The sequence below is a fragment of the Plutella xylostella genome, chromosome 3 (assembly GCF_932276165.1).
Source record: "Plutella xylostella chromosome 3, ilPluXylo3.1, whole genome shotgun sequence".
NCBI lineage: Eukaryota > Metazoa > Arthropoda > Insecta > Lepidoptera > Plutellidae > Plutella > Plutella xylostella.
The window spans coordinates 4,230,776-4,244,781 of NC_063983.1; the positions used below are offsets into that span (position 1 = coordinate 4,230,776).

Genomic DNA, 14,006 nt, shown 5'->3' on the forward strand with positions numbered 1-14,006 from the left:
TTCAACAAAATAGAGAGATAGATAGGAGGAACATGTCGTAAATGTTTTATAGGTAGGGTATGTAATAAGAAGACTGAAGTTTGTATAATCGAAGTTATTGATTTTATTTTACAACTTTTTGGCAACGTTTTTTCTGAAAAATAGTTAACTTCCGTGTTTTTTTATTTTATACATCAAGTGACTGTTAAAATATGTATTATATTGTAAATTGTAGTAGTAGACAGGTGAGATTATGAATAATATATAATTGATTTATAAGAGTGCAATAAGTTTTATTTCAATTAACATCTTTCTTGGTCAATCACACCTATTTTCCCAGCTTTTATATCCGAAATCGTTCCTAGAAACTATGTATTAGGCCCTCAAGGCAAAACGAAATATAAAATTTATATTTTATTGCAAACATAACATAATTGAGTTCATTAAAAGAGATCATAGAAATAGTCTAAGCCCTGTCCTAGCTCCCATATAGCTATTCCTGTGCCAAACTCTTTGGCTAGCTCCAGTCGTTTTTGTATAGAATATAGAGTGGGAAAGAATACCTTCTTTGCACCTTGTGATGTCCTGAAAAGAAAGTTATAAGGTTTTTAAACACTTATTTCAATGATAAACATACATAATTATAATAGGTATTATGTTAATACTATGAACTATGAATGACTCTTAAATCAAGCAACCAAACAAGGAATGTGTTATCAGTGGACATACCTCCACTGACTTCAATTATTATTTTAAAAAAATCTCCCGAATGAAGTGGCAGTAATAACAATAAATATTAATATGAACGAGCATTCACCTTATTTCAATATAATTCTCTGCAGTATTATTATTATACTGCAAAGCCTGATTGGTCTTGGCATTCTTGAGAAGTTCAATGTATTCCGTGCCCACAATGGGCCCGCCCCCATTGGCAGTGTAGGAGTTTCCATAGAAATTCAACCCAAGCAACACTTTGGACGGCTTCGCTGGGTTTGTGTCGCCATCTATTAGCTTTTCTATGCACAACTTCATCCAGTGTATTGGTGCATTTGGACCTAAAATAACAAAATAAAAGATCATCTAATTAAATATGAATAGTAATATTTAAAAAGTATTGATTTCTGATAAGTTATCATATAGAGTTACTACACAACCCAGGAGTTACATCTCAAAACATTTACAAAGAGTGTTCTTATAAAGTATTTGCACACAAACCTGGTTTCTGGGGACTGGAGTAATCATATGTCATCACAGAAACAGCAGTGACATAAGGATATATTTCATCAAAGGCCTGGATGAAGAACTCATCGGTCGGGTAACCTCTGAATGGTGGGTACACTATGATGGTTGAATAGTCATCTTCAGACATTTCAAGTCCTGTAAATTGCAAATTAGTATATTGCATTATGTAGTAAGTACCTACTTAATTTATTTTATGTAAGTATAAGAAATTTTCCCACAAATATTTATTTATAAATGTGCACAATTTAAATTGAAAGGCAAAGAACAAAAGATTTGGATGTGGATCACCACAAAATGGGGCTAAAACTAACTCATGGACGAACAGAAAAGAGTAAAATTTTGTGTGTTTCAGGCAAATTAGGAAACCATCTCTTATTTGTATACGGAACTGTAAACTCACCAAACTGCTGAATGAACTTGACAGATTTATCAACGTATTTGCCAATCTGTGACAGCATCTCCAGCACCACACCGTCAAACTTCCACTGCTTGCACACCTTCTTCACTTCCTTGATGAAAGCCTTCTGCTCCGTCTGGGCCGACGGCTCCATGAAGAAAGCCTTCAGGTCGGAAGGCTGCCAGTTTTCAAATAGCAGTCTGGGTAAAACTGAAACACATGTTGAATCATGTTTTTAAAATATCCTGGATAAAACAAAATACTCATACATAAAAAAAACAGTATTGAGAGCAATATAAATGCTCCATCCAGCTGCTTTAGGATGTTGGGAGCCAAGCAAACAAGTGGGTGCAGTCAAAAAAATCAACCTCCAAACAAATTTTAAACTTAAACTCTCACTTTTGGGTCCCTTTTCCTTGACATTCTTCATCCATGCGTGGTCCACGTCATGCAGACCCGATGTGATGTAGATGTTGGCGCTCTGCCTCCGGATCTGGAGCCACACCGGCGAAATGTAGGCGAACTTTCTTCCCCATGTCTTGGCGACATCATAACCTTTGCTGTTCCACTGGAAAATAAATTTTATATAAGGCACATTGTTTTAAATGTATCCTTCATGTATCTACACTTAGGTACTACTTTTCGTAATATTATGAATTTTTCACTTACCGGAGTCACATAACCCAAAACAAGATTATTGAAGTTGCGCGTCGTCACGTCTTGGTGATACGTGGAATGGAATTTAATAACATCCTTGACCGGGGGGTTTTCAACCACTAACTTTCGATCCAAAACATTGTATTTTCTTGGACCCTCCTGGGATTTCACCCCCTTTTGTCCCTTCTTTTCCGAAGGTGGTGATAACGTACATGAGCAAAACTCTAAGAAAGTAAATGCTAAAATTGGAAATATTACTATAGTTATTTTCATTTTAATATTCTTCTGTCGAAACCCCAAACTAAAGGTAAAAGTTATTTTACTTCAAATAAATTCACAACAACACCAACACGATATTGATCGATTCGCCGATTGTCAAAACATGGGTGCAGTCCAATTTGTACCTTTTCTTGCTTTTGAACAAACGCAACGTGTACTTAGACTTTTTTCGACGGGTGTTTCGGACATTATGATATAGTTATTAAATCTAGGAAAAGTTATTAGGTATAAGCTAATTATTTATAACTAAATAAAAAATATGAAATTCATTGCAATGCATATTATGCTTTATACTACTTTGTAGTATAGTGCCGACACATTGTTTTTGCTCCAATTGGACTGACGCAAGAATGGCGGCGCGGCGCGAATTTTTAAAAACTTTTGTGGATCGGTATTATTATAGGTAACTTTATTTTCCTATTCCTATGTAGCTACCATGTACCTAGAAACTACTAATATAATATACAATGACGCAATTTCTACAATGTGTTGTTGGGCAAACATTATTTTGGTATACAGTAGTTAAACCAAGACCAAGGCAAAAGCTTACGGAAGAGTTATTTCAAAAAACGGTTTGGTTTGGGGACTCGGAAAAAGTTCTGACTCTGACATAGACTTTGCTGAAAATATATTTTCTCAGTGTTTAAATTATTGTTTAAGGTGTTACGAAAACTATAAAAAATTTAAAGTACCTAATTACCTATCTATTTTAAGAATTGGTTTATTATAAGTAGTTTAAAGGAAAGTTTGACTAAAACGAAAATAAACTTAAGTTAAAGCAGTCTAAAACATTGTATTTTGGATAAGGCATTTATAGAGTGTTTCTTTTATCACCCATTTAAAGTAATATTAAGTACGGTGGCCTGCGCCTAAAAGTATACAGGCGGAGTTTTTAAAATAGCGATCCCTGATGATGAAGGGACCAGCTACATCTTTTATAAATCCGGGGGCGGGTTGTGTGTGATGTGTGTAGCAGTGGTGTTTATGTGGATGTCCTTGAGCAGCATGTGAGCTTGAGATCACTATTTTAAAAACTCCGCCTGTATACTTTTAGGCGCAGGCCACCGTACATTGAATAACCCATCAGCCCATAGTACTCAGCTGATTACATATGCCATATGCGGTAGGTATATTGTAAATATAGTTAAGTACTTACCTATAACACCTATTGGATACTATAACGCGGATGTAAAAGAAAGTAATTTGCTCGCCTTGGCGAGTGTGGCGGGCGCGTCTGGCGTTTGTTTGTTGATGTCAGTGCACATTCTGAGGCCGGGCCCGCAACATGGCGAGACCACGACACCTTTCGCGATTGCTCACCGCGGTCACTTTCGCGTATTTGTGCTCAGGTACTTCGATACCTAATACTTACTCATCAAGGATTAAATTCATTAGATATCAACTCTGATTTTAGTAAAAAAAGTTTCATAAATAATCTCTCCGTCCAAAGTTTGTCAGTTTAAATATAAATTATGTTTGAGCTTTCACAGTTAAAGCCAGAGCAAGTAAAGCTCTCAGCACGTAGAAAGTGAAATTAAATTTACGAGTGTTTTTTTACAGTGGCGCTGGGAAAAGAAGTTAATAAACGAAGTTTGGACAGTGATGTAAAATGTCAAGAAAGCGGGAGGTTTTATAGGTTTGTGTCCAATTGCTATAAATTTTAATTTACTTGTTGCTATCACAAACTACAACACAAGATCTTCACAACTTGAATTACAGAACTTAGGTATTCTTACATAGGTACATACATCTAGTTATGTATCATATGGGTACAAAAGGAGATCTTATCACCAAAAGCAATATTTTGTAGCACACTAATAAACTATTATAAGTACTAACATAACACCTACAATTAGGTTCCTTACCACTGGTATTCATTATTAAGCATAAACATATTACACACTACTAACAACATAATAGTCTTATATTACCTACATGCGTAAAAAACATACTTTAAGTACTTACTATTATTATAGGTAATACTGAGTTACATTTGACCCTAGGCTTTCTACGATGGATGCCAAAGCTTCCCGGCAACAGCTTATGTTACGTAATACATCATTACGTTATTGTAACGAGAACACAAATTTATAATATAAAAAGAAAAGGTACTTAATAGATTTCTTATCACAAAGAATACCAACACATGATATTATAATTACATCACTGTTTAGTTCTTTACTTTCAATCTAATATGAATGAATTGAATGCATATTGGGTAATAAAGTAATAGTTGTTGTAATAATAAGTCACATTTGTATTACGAAAAACAAATTATTATATACCTACTTACTTAGTTAATTATCTAAAAAGTATAATTAACTATAGCAGTACCTACCTACTTATCTATGTCCAATTAAATTAAACTGAAGAGACTAACGAAAATATTTAATTCCAAGAAAAGTACCCATTACTTATACTTTTAAATTAATGAAGTTGTAAAGTAGGTGACGCAGTATTATGTCACGCTGAGTGATTTTATTGGTCACTAATCACTCCAATCAGTAAACAACTAAACAATAATAATAAGTTCGCGCGCGCGCGTTGAACTCTTTTCTATGAGCAATAATGAAAATTGAAATGCTTAATTCCGTTTTTTCAATACTAACTACGCATGAAAATAATAAGAAACTTAACTTAGATTAGCTGGTAGGAAATTGTAGTCGAATTTATTTACAATTCCATCCATATTACCTACGTATGTATAGTAGGTACCTACTAAAAATATGATAGGTAGGTCATTTTTGTAGCAAACAGTCTAAACTTTACCTGTGCTGATACTGTACCTACATAATGAAATTTCATTGTCATGTCATATGGCAAAAAAAATATAAAATTAGGGATCCGGAAATGTATTTATACTTATTAAAGTAATTATAGTTGCTGCTCGCTCTATTCGCTCATTGGCTATCTACGGTTGACGAGACCCGAGTTTGTAATCAGTGGGAAAATTAGAAAACTGTGAGCTTCGCCGGCGCTCGGCCCACCGCTGACTGGTCGCAGATTATGTCATTATCGTGAAAAGTGAAAATGGAAGTCACACACAACGACTAAATCTAGTTTGTACTCGCACTTTCTTAGATCAGCCAAAAATCTGTGTTCTGTTGTATTCCTAATATGTAACAACAAAACATTTCATACCTAAGGTTCGAAATTTTGGGAAATACCTAATCTACATGGATTTTCAATTCCAAAGTACTTTCAATGTGAGTAGGTAGGTAGCAGGAACTAATTTACACAATAAGTAATTAATTTCTCAAATTTTGGGCGACTTTATGAAGAAAGTATAGTTACATAGTTTTCACTTCTATTGTTTCTTGTTTCGTTTACGCGCCGGGCATTACTGAAATAGAAACAATGGAATACCGTTCGACCCGACCACGAAAATAAGAACAGTCATTTTGCAGTCTGTATCAGAGGTACATAACTACTGAAAGAACATTTTATTTATTGTATTAAACCGCCATGATTACAGATATGCTAATCGTAGTTATGAGTAAATTTTAATTTATGCATCCATTAAGACCTTTGCTGAACCTTCTTGAAATCGAATTGGCATTTTTATAAAAAGTATTAGATATCATGGCAGTATAGGTTACTGTTACAGCACATTATCTTTACATCGACAAGGCAGCAACATTCGTATCGTACGTCTGTTCAATGCACCGCTAGATGTACTGTAACATTGCGATTCCCCGTGCCGTGCAGTATCCCACGCAATATGCACGCAATGAGCACTGGACCAGTATGCATAGGCCTTACTTCCGCAAAACACATGCGGCCGAACCAATATGCATAGGCCTTACTTCCGCAAAACACATGCGGCAGTGCATCTTGCACTTCCCGCCAAGAGTCAGCGCCGGGTGAACGACCACTTTCTACAACCTTGACTGTGCCTTGGCCGCGACATCCAATTATATTTCCTCCGAACACTTTCGCTCTTATACTTACTCCAAATCTATATGCGCGATTATGCGGCAAGCTAGGGTTGCCAACTTGTTTATAGTCGATAATATTTGATATAATATTTATTAGTATTTACACAAGAAACACACTTACAGAACTTAATCTAAGTACCTACTAAATCATTGTTCAAATGGCGGACTTTATCGCTTCAATCGATTTCTTCCGTAAGATTCCGGTATAAATAATAACCGGCTAACTAACTTTCCTAATTACCTATTAGGTAAATAAGGTACGTACTAAAGATTCTATATAATGTCTTATCATATCCATCAATCATCATCAGTTAATAATCGTCCACTACAACACCTAGCACGGGTGCTCGAAAGAAGCCTCTCCAACTGTCAAATCATCCTTTTTCAACCTCAAGCCTTACACCACACCTTTATCACTATCAGACCACCTATCACCAGTCTGATCCACTCCATTTCCACCAGAAACCCCAACCGGCCGCGTGACAAGCAGTGGTCGACAGCCGAATGCGCCAAGTACTACCTCTGCCTCGAGGGAGAGATCTTCGAGTTCCGCTGCTCGCAGGGTCTCATGTTCGACGTCAACCGGCAACTGTGCGACATGCAGCAGAATGTGCACAATTGTGACGTCACTACTGGTTAGTAAAGTTCGTGGCTTGTGAAAGGGCATGACGTATAGTGATTCCTCAACATTCCTATGGGATAACCTTCGTTTTCTTAGCGTGTTAGGAGGCAAATACTACCTAATGTTTGTCGCCATGGTGAAAGGATTAGCAAGTCAGATTAATCATCAGTCGCTGACTTGCTAAGTAGGTACTTATATAAGGCACAAAAAATGATGTCACTTGGGGTGGTCCTTTCATGCACACCCTGCTGGGAGAACCCGAAAATATATCATTCATCATAACAACGAACCAACGAAAAATTTGTTTTATAAGTATTCTGAATTATCATGATTGAGTATGAAAACCTAAGTACCTACCTTACATTTAAAACCTAAAGTACCAACCTTTTTTACTACTGTCTGATTCTTACTCTCCCCTCATCTCTAGAAGAAAGAGAAACTCAATAGTATCCCGTTTTGATACCTGACAGCAGTGAATAAATCTACACCCTCCCTACCAATGCTTCCAGAGATCCTCATACCACGCCCGGCGCTGGACAAAGCAGCTTGTGCCAACGCGACGCACCTCGGCTGCGCGGACGGCTCGTGCCAGCCCGCCGAGTACTTCTGCGACGGCTCGCACGACTGCCCAGACTCTTCCGATGAAGTAACTGTGTTCTATTACTTCTTATGCACCTACTTCGTAAGGCACAGGGTGTAATTTTATCAGTGACGCTCCCGTAGCTAGGTGACTGTAACATACATACCGGCTATTACCAACATTATTCCGTACTGAGGAACTGTCTACCCTTAAATCGAAAAAAAATAGCAGCTCCATATAATTATATTGTCGTTCATGTAATAAACATAAAACAGCACCAACCACTTTTAGGGTTTGTCTCTCTATTGAAAGTCAAACATGAGTACATAGAGCTGGCAAGGGTTGCGTCATAATTAAAACACCACCCTGTATATTCGCTGTATGGCCCTCCTGAGCCACCGCCTCGCACCTCGGCTGCGCGGACGGCTCGTGCCAGCCCGCTAGGGTTTCTGCTCGAGAATTCTCGAGCTCGAGAAGATTCGAGAAATTCGCCTTGGTTCGAGACGAGAAAAAAATCTGAAGACTCGAGAATTTCTCGAGCCTTGATATAAAAATTAATTCAATTCGAATTTTCCTTTTTCCTGCGCCGCTTAGCAACACACACGCATACCATGCGCGTGTATTATGAATTTTTATGTTTCATCTCCATTTAAGCTAGATGCTGTACTGATAATACCAATAAATGATTAAAAGATAACGTAGTAATACTGTTTCTTAGTTCAGGTGGACCAAAAAAAGTCATCCGATGTTGTTTGGCTTTAATTTTTTTTCTAAATGAAAAACTTCGATTCTGTTTTTTGATTATGTTTATTTGAACCTTTACAATTTTATTGATAAAGTCGAGAAGATGATATCGGCCAAATAGGCGCCGTCACAATTGATTGCCATACGGGCTCGTTTTATGGCATTTCTCATCACTTAAGCGAAAACTTCGGGTGAGAGATTCTCGCACTCATGACGAATGTTGTCCTTAAGGGCTTCCAGAGACACGGGCTAATTCACGTAAACACGGGATTTCAAAAAACCCCAGAAAAACTGTCTGAGACGGTTAAATCGAGCGATATTGCAGGCAAAAATTACAGATGAAACGAAAAAACGGCGACCCGTAAACGGAATCTTGGGGAGTATCACTCCACGGCTTCTGAACTGTATCCTACTTGTCTAGTCCACCAATATCAAAACTGATTTGAAATTGGCGGCCATTTGCACAAATGAGAGCAACTTCCAATAGGGAGATTACTTTTGGCCCACCTTGTACTAGTAATTAGTAGCTAGCTAGACAGCTAATTATGAGAATTAGTAGGGTATTTTCTTTGTGATTAACTTAACAAAGTAAAAAAAAAGAGATTTTGTGTTTTTTTTTTAAATTAAGCCTTTTTTCTAAAGTTATTCTTAGAAAGGCTCGAGACTCGAGAAGACTCGAGAATTTGGGCTCGAGAATTCTCGAAGCTCGAGAACGAAAACAGGTCGAGAAATCAGAAACCCTACAGCCCGCCGAGTACTTCTGCGACGGCTCGCACGACTGCCCAGACTCCTCCGATGAAGTAACAACGTTCATTTACTTCTTATGTACCTACTTCATACGTCACACGGGTGTAATTTTATCAGTGACGCTCCCGTTGCTACTACAATGTGTATCCGACATACTTACCTACTGAGTAAATTTAATTATGGTACTAACCTTTTAAATCGTATAAAACAGCTGCTTCATACACATTCGTTTATGTTCGAGTAGATTAAAAAACGGCACCGACCGATCTTTATTTCGCGATTTAGGGTTGGTCTCGTAAAGAAAGTTAAACCGTACGTAAGGTAGGTATATAGGTACATAGATTGCCACGGGTTGCGTCATTAATAAAACACCACCCTGTATACTCACTGTATGACCTGTGCCACCGCGACGCACCTTGGCTGCGCGGACGGCTCGTGCCAGCCCGCCGAGTACTTCTGCGACGGCTCGCACGACTGCCCAGACTCTTCGGATGAAGTAACTGTGTTTTATACTTATTTTGTTGTTGTCAAAACACCACTAATCAAGGTGGTTCAAAAACTGTAAGATGAGTATACCTAGGCATATTTACGACATTGCATAAAATTAATAAAATTTCTAGTAAGTAGGTATATAATATACCGCATCCAGCAATATACCTACTGTACCTTCTAGGTTAACTCAGCGGCTCCAATGAATTGTTGCCTAATGGTAATAAGGTATGAATGAAAATGAAATGTTGTCCATTATGTGAAGATTCCCAAAAAATCATGAAGAGTTTTCGTGCTTCATTTATTCGTGATAAGTAGTTTCTTTCACTACTCAGCCGCCCACCAACACTTCTGCATTGTCACCTAAAACACAGACCAACAACTACTCACACCAGTACCCTAAAGCCGCACCATTGTTTGCAGAGCTGGTGCGAGGAGCACGACGACCCCAACGCGGCGGCGCCGTGCCGCGCGGACGGGTGCCAGCCGCCAGACTGCTTCTGTTCTCCCAGTGGGGACGTCATACCGGGGAACCTCGCTCCTAACCAGGTACCACTATGCTTTAAATTTAGCTACCTACACTTTTTAAAATGTAGAAAGAGACCTATAATTATATGACGGCTCGAATTAGTGTTCAAGGGAAAACCAATATTTACCAGTCATAAGGATCTGTCAATCAAACGTCATAGGGCTTATCCATGGGGCTTATGCTATATTTTACAAAGTAGGTATATGTCCCACTTCTGAGCAAACGGCCAAACGGCCCTCCATGGTTCTTTCATGGCCGTATGTTAAACTGGTCATAAAAAGTTTACACCACAAGGCGTAAATGGGTCATGGTTTCCATGGGTCAATTTGCATGTTTTTTTATCACAGAACCTTGGGATTCGGTCAGTTTGAAGATGGTTGAAAAGTAATTTGCGTCGCCAATACTATAATCGCGTTATTATCTTTCACCTTAACAATTAAAATTACCTAGACCGCCGTAATCATCTTTACACCTGCAGTTATCTAATTTCATCACCTGAAACCCGTTTTACCTACTATTGATCGTCTCTTATTTCGACAGTGTAATTATTACAATTGATGAATTGCATAAAGTAAATTAATTGCTCTCTCCATTCAGACTCCTCAGATGATCACGCTCACATTCGACGGACCGGTCAACCACGAGAATTGGGAGCTCTACACCAAACACATATTTGCCACAGAGAATCAGAATCCTAATGGCTGCGAAATAAAGGCAACTTTCTTCGTCCCTCACTCGTATACAAATTACAGACATGTCCAGAAGCTCTGGAATGATGGACATGAGATAGCTATTAATTCTATTACGTAAGTTGGCTTTTCATTGTGTATAGCTTTTATGTTATTTTCTATTTGAGTTCCACAAGTTTAGTCTTGAGACGATTTGAATGGTGCAGTGACATGATTATCTTTTTTCACTTAAGAAAAATACAAAGAATATTTAAAATATTATATTTGTAATATGTTAAATTTTGTTTTACAGTCACCGGGGTCCTGAAGAATGGTGGACGAAGAACGCAACCATCGAGGAGTGGTTCGACGAGATGGTCGGCCAGGCCAACATCATCAACAGATTCGCCAACGTCCGCATGGAAGACTTCAGGTGACAACGATTTCTTTTTTTTAATTTTTCTACTGATAGTTTTTAACCCCTGACTGAGTGAGTACCTACGGGGTGTTGTGATTTTGCCCTTGTGATTTTATACGAGTAATGCCTGCGTGTCGTTCTGATGTGGTTATGTGGCGTTGACCATTCTTTCGAAATGAGTGGACCGCTCCGAACATGCGTTGTTTGAATTTGGAAGGTGATTTGATCGAGTGTCTGAGCTATACTTTATCAAAATAGCTTCCGGTTATATCCAAGACTTCCACTGTCTAAAACTGAGATCCTAATTAACTTCCGCAGAGGCATGAGAGTGCCGTACCTGTCCGTAGGCTGGAACCGTCAGTTCCTGATGATGCAGGAGTTTGGCTTCGTGTACGACGCGAGCATCGTGGCTCCCGTCAACGAGACCCCCTACTGGCCGTACACGCTCGACTATAAGATACCACACAAGTGCACTGGTGCGTATTATTCTTAGCTAGTGAACGACTATGGTTTATCACCATGCCAGTAAGCGTAGGATATTCGCTAACGGACTAGAGTATCTCTTCTTCTTTTTATGGTTTGGGTAAAAAAACACAAACAGCTACACTAGTGGTGGTCACCCTGGCATAAGTATTGTTCAGTAGATTAGTGACTTTTCAAACATCACATTTGTTCTATAATGTTTCTTTTACTCGGGAATCGAACTCAGGACCTCTCGTCGTTGAAGCCAGGCTTTTATTTTAGAACTAAATCACAGAAAGACTAGGAAAAAGAAAATAGAGATTTAAACTAAAATAGTATAAGAAACACAAGCCTACTCTTACAAACTACAACATCATGTAACCAACCAAATCAACAAGAGCAATTATCGACCATTTCTAAATACATAATGTAAAATTTCTAACAGACACGCGATGCAATTATAGCACTCAGACTCGAAAAAAATATGGGTGAGTGGACGAGTCGGCATATCGGAAGTAGCTATGTCCGCATTTTGCGTGAGTGTTTACCGATAGTTCCGATACTGTTAATATACAAAAAATAGGAATTAAAAAGTTAAATTTCAGAAACATGCACCAACCGATAGGGGCTTTATTTCCTACATATGAAAAAAAGTGTACGTTTAAGTAGGTAACGTATAATATTTGTGTCGTTTTCTTTATACGTTCGTTTAATAAGTAGGACGTGGGAATTGGTATTGAGTAATGTATTATGTTAGGAATATGTGATTGTTCGAGATGATACTGATGAGACAATTCAATCATAAAACTATTCTAACCAGTAGAGAGATATGCCTAACACGACGCACTCACACATTAAATAAACCCATTTTATCCGTACCCATTTATTAGCATGAACGTTTAATTGCTCTTCAGCACTAACTTTTACAAACATTGCATTTCCAGGCAACAACCAGCTCTGCCCTACTAGAAGCTACGCCGGTCTGTGGGAGATGGTGATCAACCCACTGACGACAGGGGAACACACGTGCGCCACTCTAGACTACTGCCCATCAACATTGAGTGCTGATGACACCTACAATTTGCTTATGGAGAACTTCAAAAGGCATTATCTAACGAACCGGGCGCCGTTCGGAATCCATCTAAATTCCAAGTGGCTGAAGAGTCAAAATTACTTGGCCGCTTTTAAGGTAAGATTTTGTCAAACAATGGAAAGTAGCAGAGAATTTTAAAACCGCACCATCATGGCATACTAAGTACCTTTTCAATGCAATAACGTAACCGAAATACTATGGTTATTTTAGGAATTAGAAACCTTTATTTTGAATGGAAATATTATAATAAGAACCACTTGCCATTGTTCATAGTGTGAAGTCAGTCATAAGATTTCTGGTGGATAATTTATGAAAACTACTATTTACATGAGCTGACACGAAGTCGAAGGCGTGGCACAGGACCGGTCAGAGTGGAAATCTACACTTCGAGCCCTATGTCCCTGATTAGGGATCCCAGGATCTGATGATGATGATTTACAGAATGAATTTATTTTACCTGGGGGACCTCTGATTAGTGAATATATCTAGGACAATTTAGACAGAGGCTTTTTAGATTTTGTGATGTTTCAAGGAAAATTCTATTAGTCAGAACTTCTATACCCTTTCATAAAGCATTCATGAAGCTAATACATTCTCTTTTTTTGCAGAGATTCCTGACAGACATGCTGAGGCTTCCTGATGTATACTTTGTCACCTACAACCAGGTGATAGAGTGGATGAAGAGACCAACAACAGTTCATCAGATAAAGAAATTCCAGCCCTGGCAGTGCAAACCCAGATACTTGGAAGACCTAGAAGTAGCCTGCGCAAAACCTAACACTTGCAAACTGTCGTCAAGAGTGCTAGAGCTAGATAAATACATGATCACATGCAATGAGTGCCCGAGGAGCTATCCATGGTTACGCAATGAGTTTGGATTTGACTGAATATAGTTTTTAAATAAGTACATGAAGTTACCAGAACTGTTTTAAATAGTTTTAAGACTCAGTTGAAGAGGACTGATTAGTATTATTAAAGACTATTTTTGTTATTTATTAAATGTTGATGTTTCATTGTGAAATACCTACTGTTTCCTATGTGTTCAAGATATTTGGAAAAATCTATTGAAAAGAAGGATAGGCCAACAATCTGGGATAAAATTTAGTCACAAAAAGGACATTTGCATTTATGATTAATGTCAGGTAAGTAATTCATAGGTATA

The 14,006-nt window shown here is 38.1% G+C and overlaps 2 protein-coding genes across 2 annotated transcripts; one reads left to right on the top strand and one right to left on the bottom strand.

Moving 5' to 3' along the window:
• Nucleotides 1-85: 85 nt before the first annotated feature.
• LOC105380051 (chitinase domain-containing protein 1) lies at nt 86-2,627 on the bottom strand. Its single transcript, XM_011549541.3, has 6 exons — nt 2,288-2,627; nt 2,018-2,186; nt 1,622-1,828; nt 1,195-1,356; nt 797-1,034; nt 86-564 (listed from the first exon to the last, which is right to left on the bottom strand). Exons 1-6 carry the CDS (start codon nt 2,546-2,548, stop codon nt 423-425), a joined length of 1,179 nt encoding a protein of 392 aa, XP_011547843.3. The 5' UTR covers nt 2,549-2,627; the 3' UTR covers nt 86-422.
• Nucleotides 2,628-3,778: 1,151 nt separating this feature from the next.
• On the top strand, nt 3,779-13,844 carry LOC105380052 (chitin deacetylase 1). Its single transcript, XM_038117342.2, has 10 exons — nt 3,779-3,903; nt 4,115-4,190; nt 6,955-7,127; nt 7,624-7,760; nt 10,098-10,223; nt 10,801-11,009; nt 11,185-11,304; nt 11,608-11,765; nt 12,696-12,940; nt 13,453-13,844. The coding sequence occupies exons 1-10, from the start codon at nt 3,840-3,842 to the stop codon at nt 13,729-13,731; spliced, it is 1,587 nt and encodes a 528-aa protein (XP_037973270.2). The 5' UTR covers nt 3,779-3,839; the 3' UTR covers nt 13,732-13,844.
• The last annotated feature ends 162 nt before the right edge of the window (nt 13,845-14,006 follow it).

What these genes read in the sequence shown, in the direction of transcription:
- LOC105380051 (XM_011549541.3), bottom strand. Translation starts at nt 2,548, where the DNA reads ATGAAAATAACTATAGTAATATTTCCAATTTTAGCATTTACTTTCTTA. An exon ending in TTTTGGGTTATGTGACTCCG is followed by an intron (nt 2,187 to 2,287) that starts GTAAGTGAAAAA and finishes TTTATTTTCCAG; the next exon opens with TGGAACAGCAAAGGTTATGA. An exon ending in GAGAATTATATTGAAATAAG is followed by an intron (nt 565 to 796) that starts GTGAATGCTCGT and finishes CTTTCTTTTCAG; the next exon opens with GACATCACAAGGTGCAAAGA.
- LOC105380052 (XM_038117342.2), top strand. Translation starts at nt 3,840, where the DNA reads ATGGCGAGACCACGACACCTTTCGCGATTGCTCACCGCGGTCACTTTC. An exon ending in GAAAGCGGGAGGTTTTATAG is followed by an intron (nt 4,191 to 6,954) that starts GTTTGTGTCCAA and finishes CATTTCCACCAG; the next exon opens with AAACCCCAACCGGCCGCGTG. An exon ending in GGAACCTCGCTCCTAACCAG is followed by an intron (nt 10,224 to 10,800) that starts GTACCACTATGC and finishes CTCTCCATTCAG; the next exon opens with ACTCCTCAGATGATCACGCT.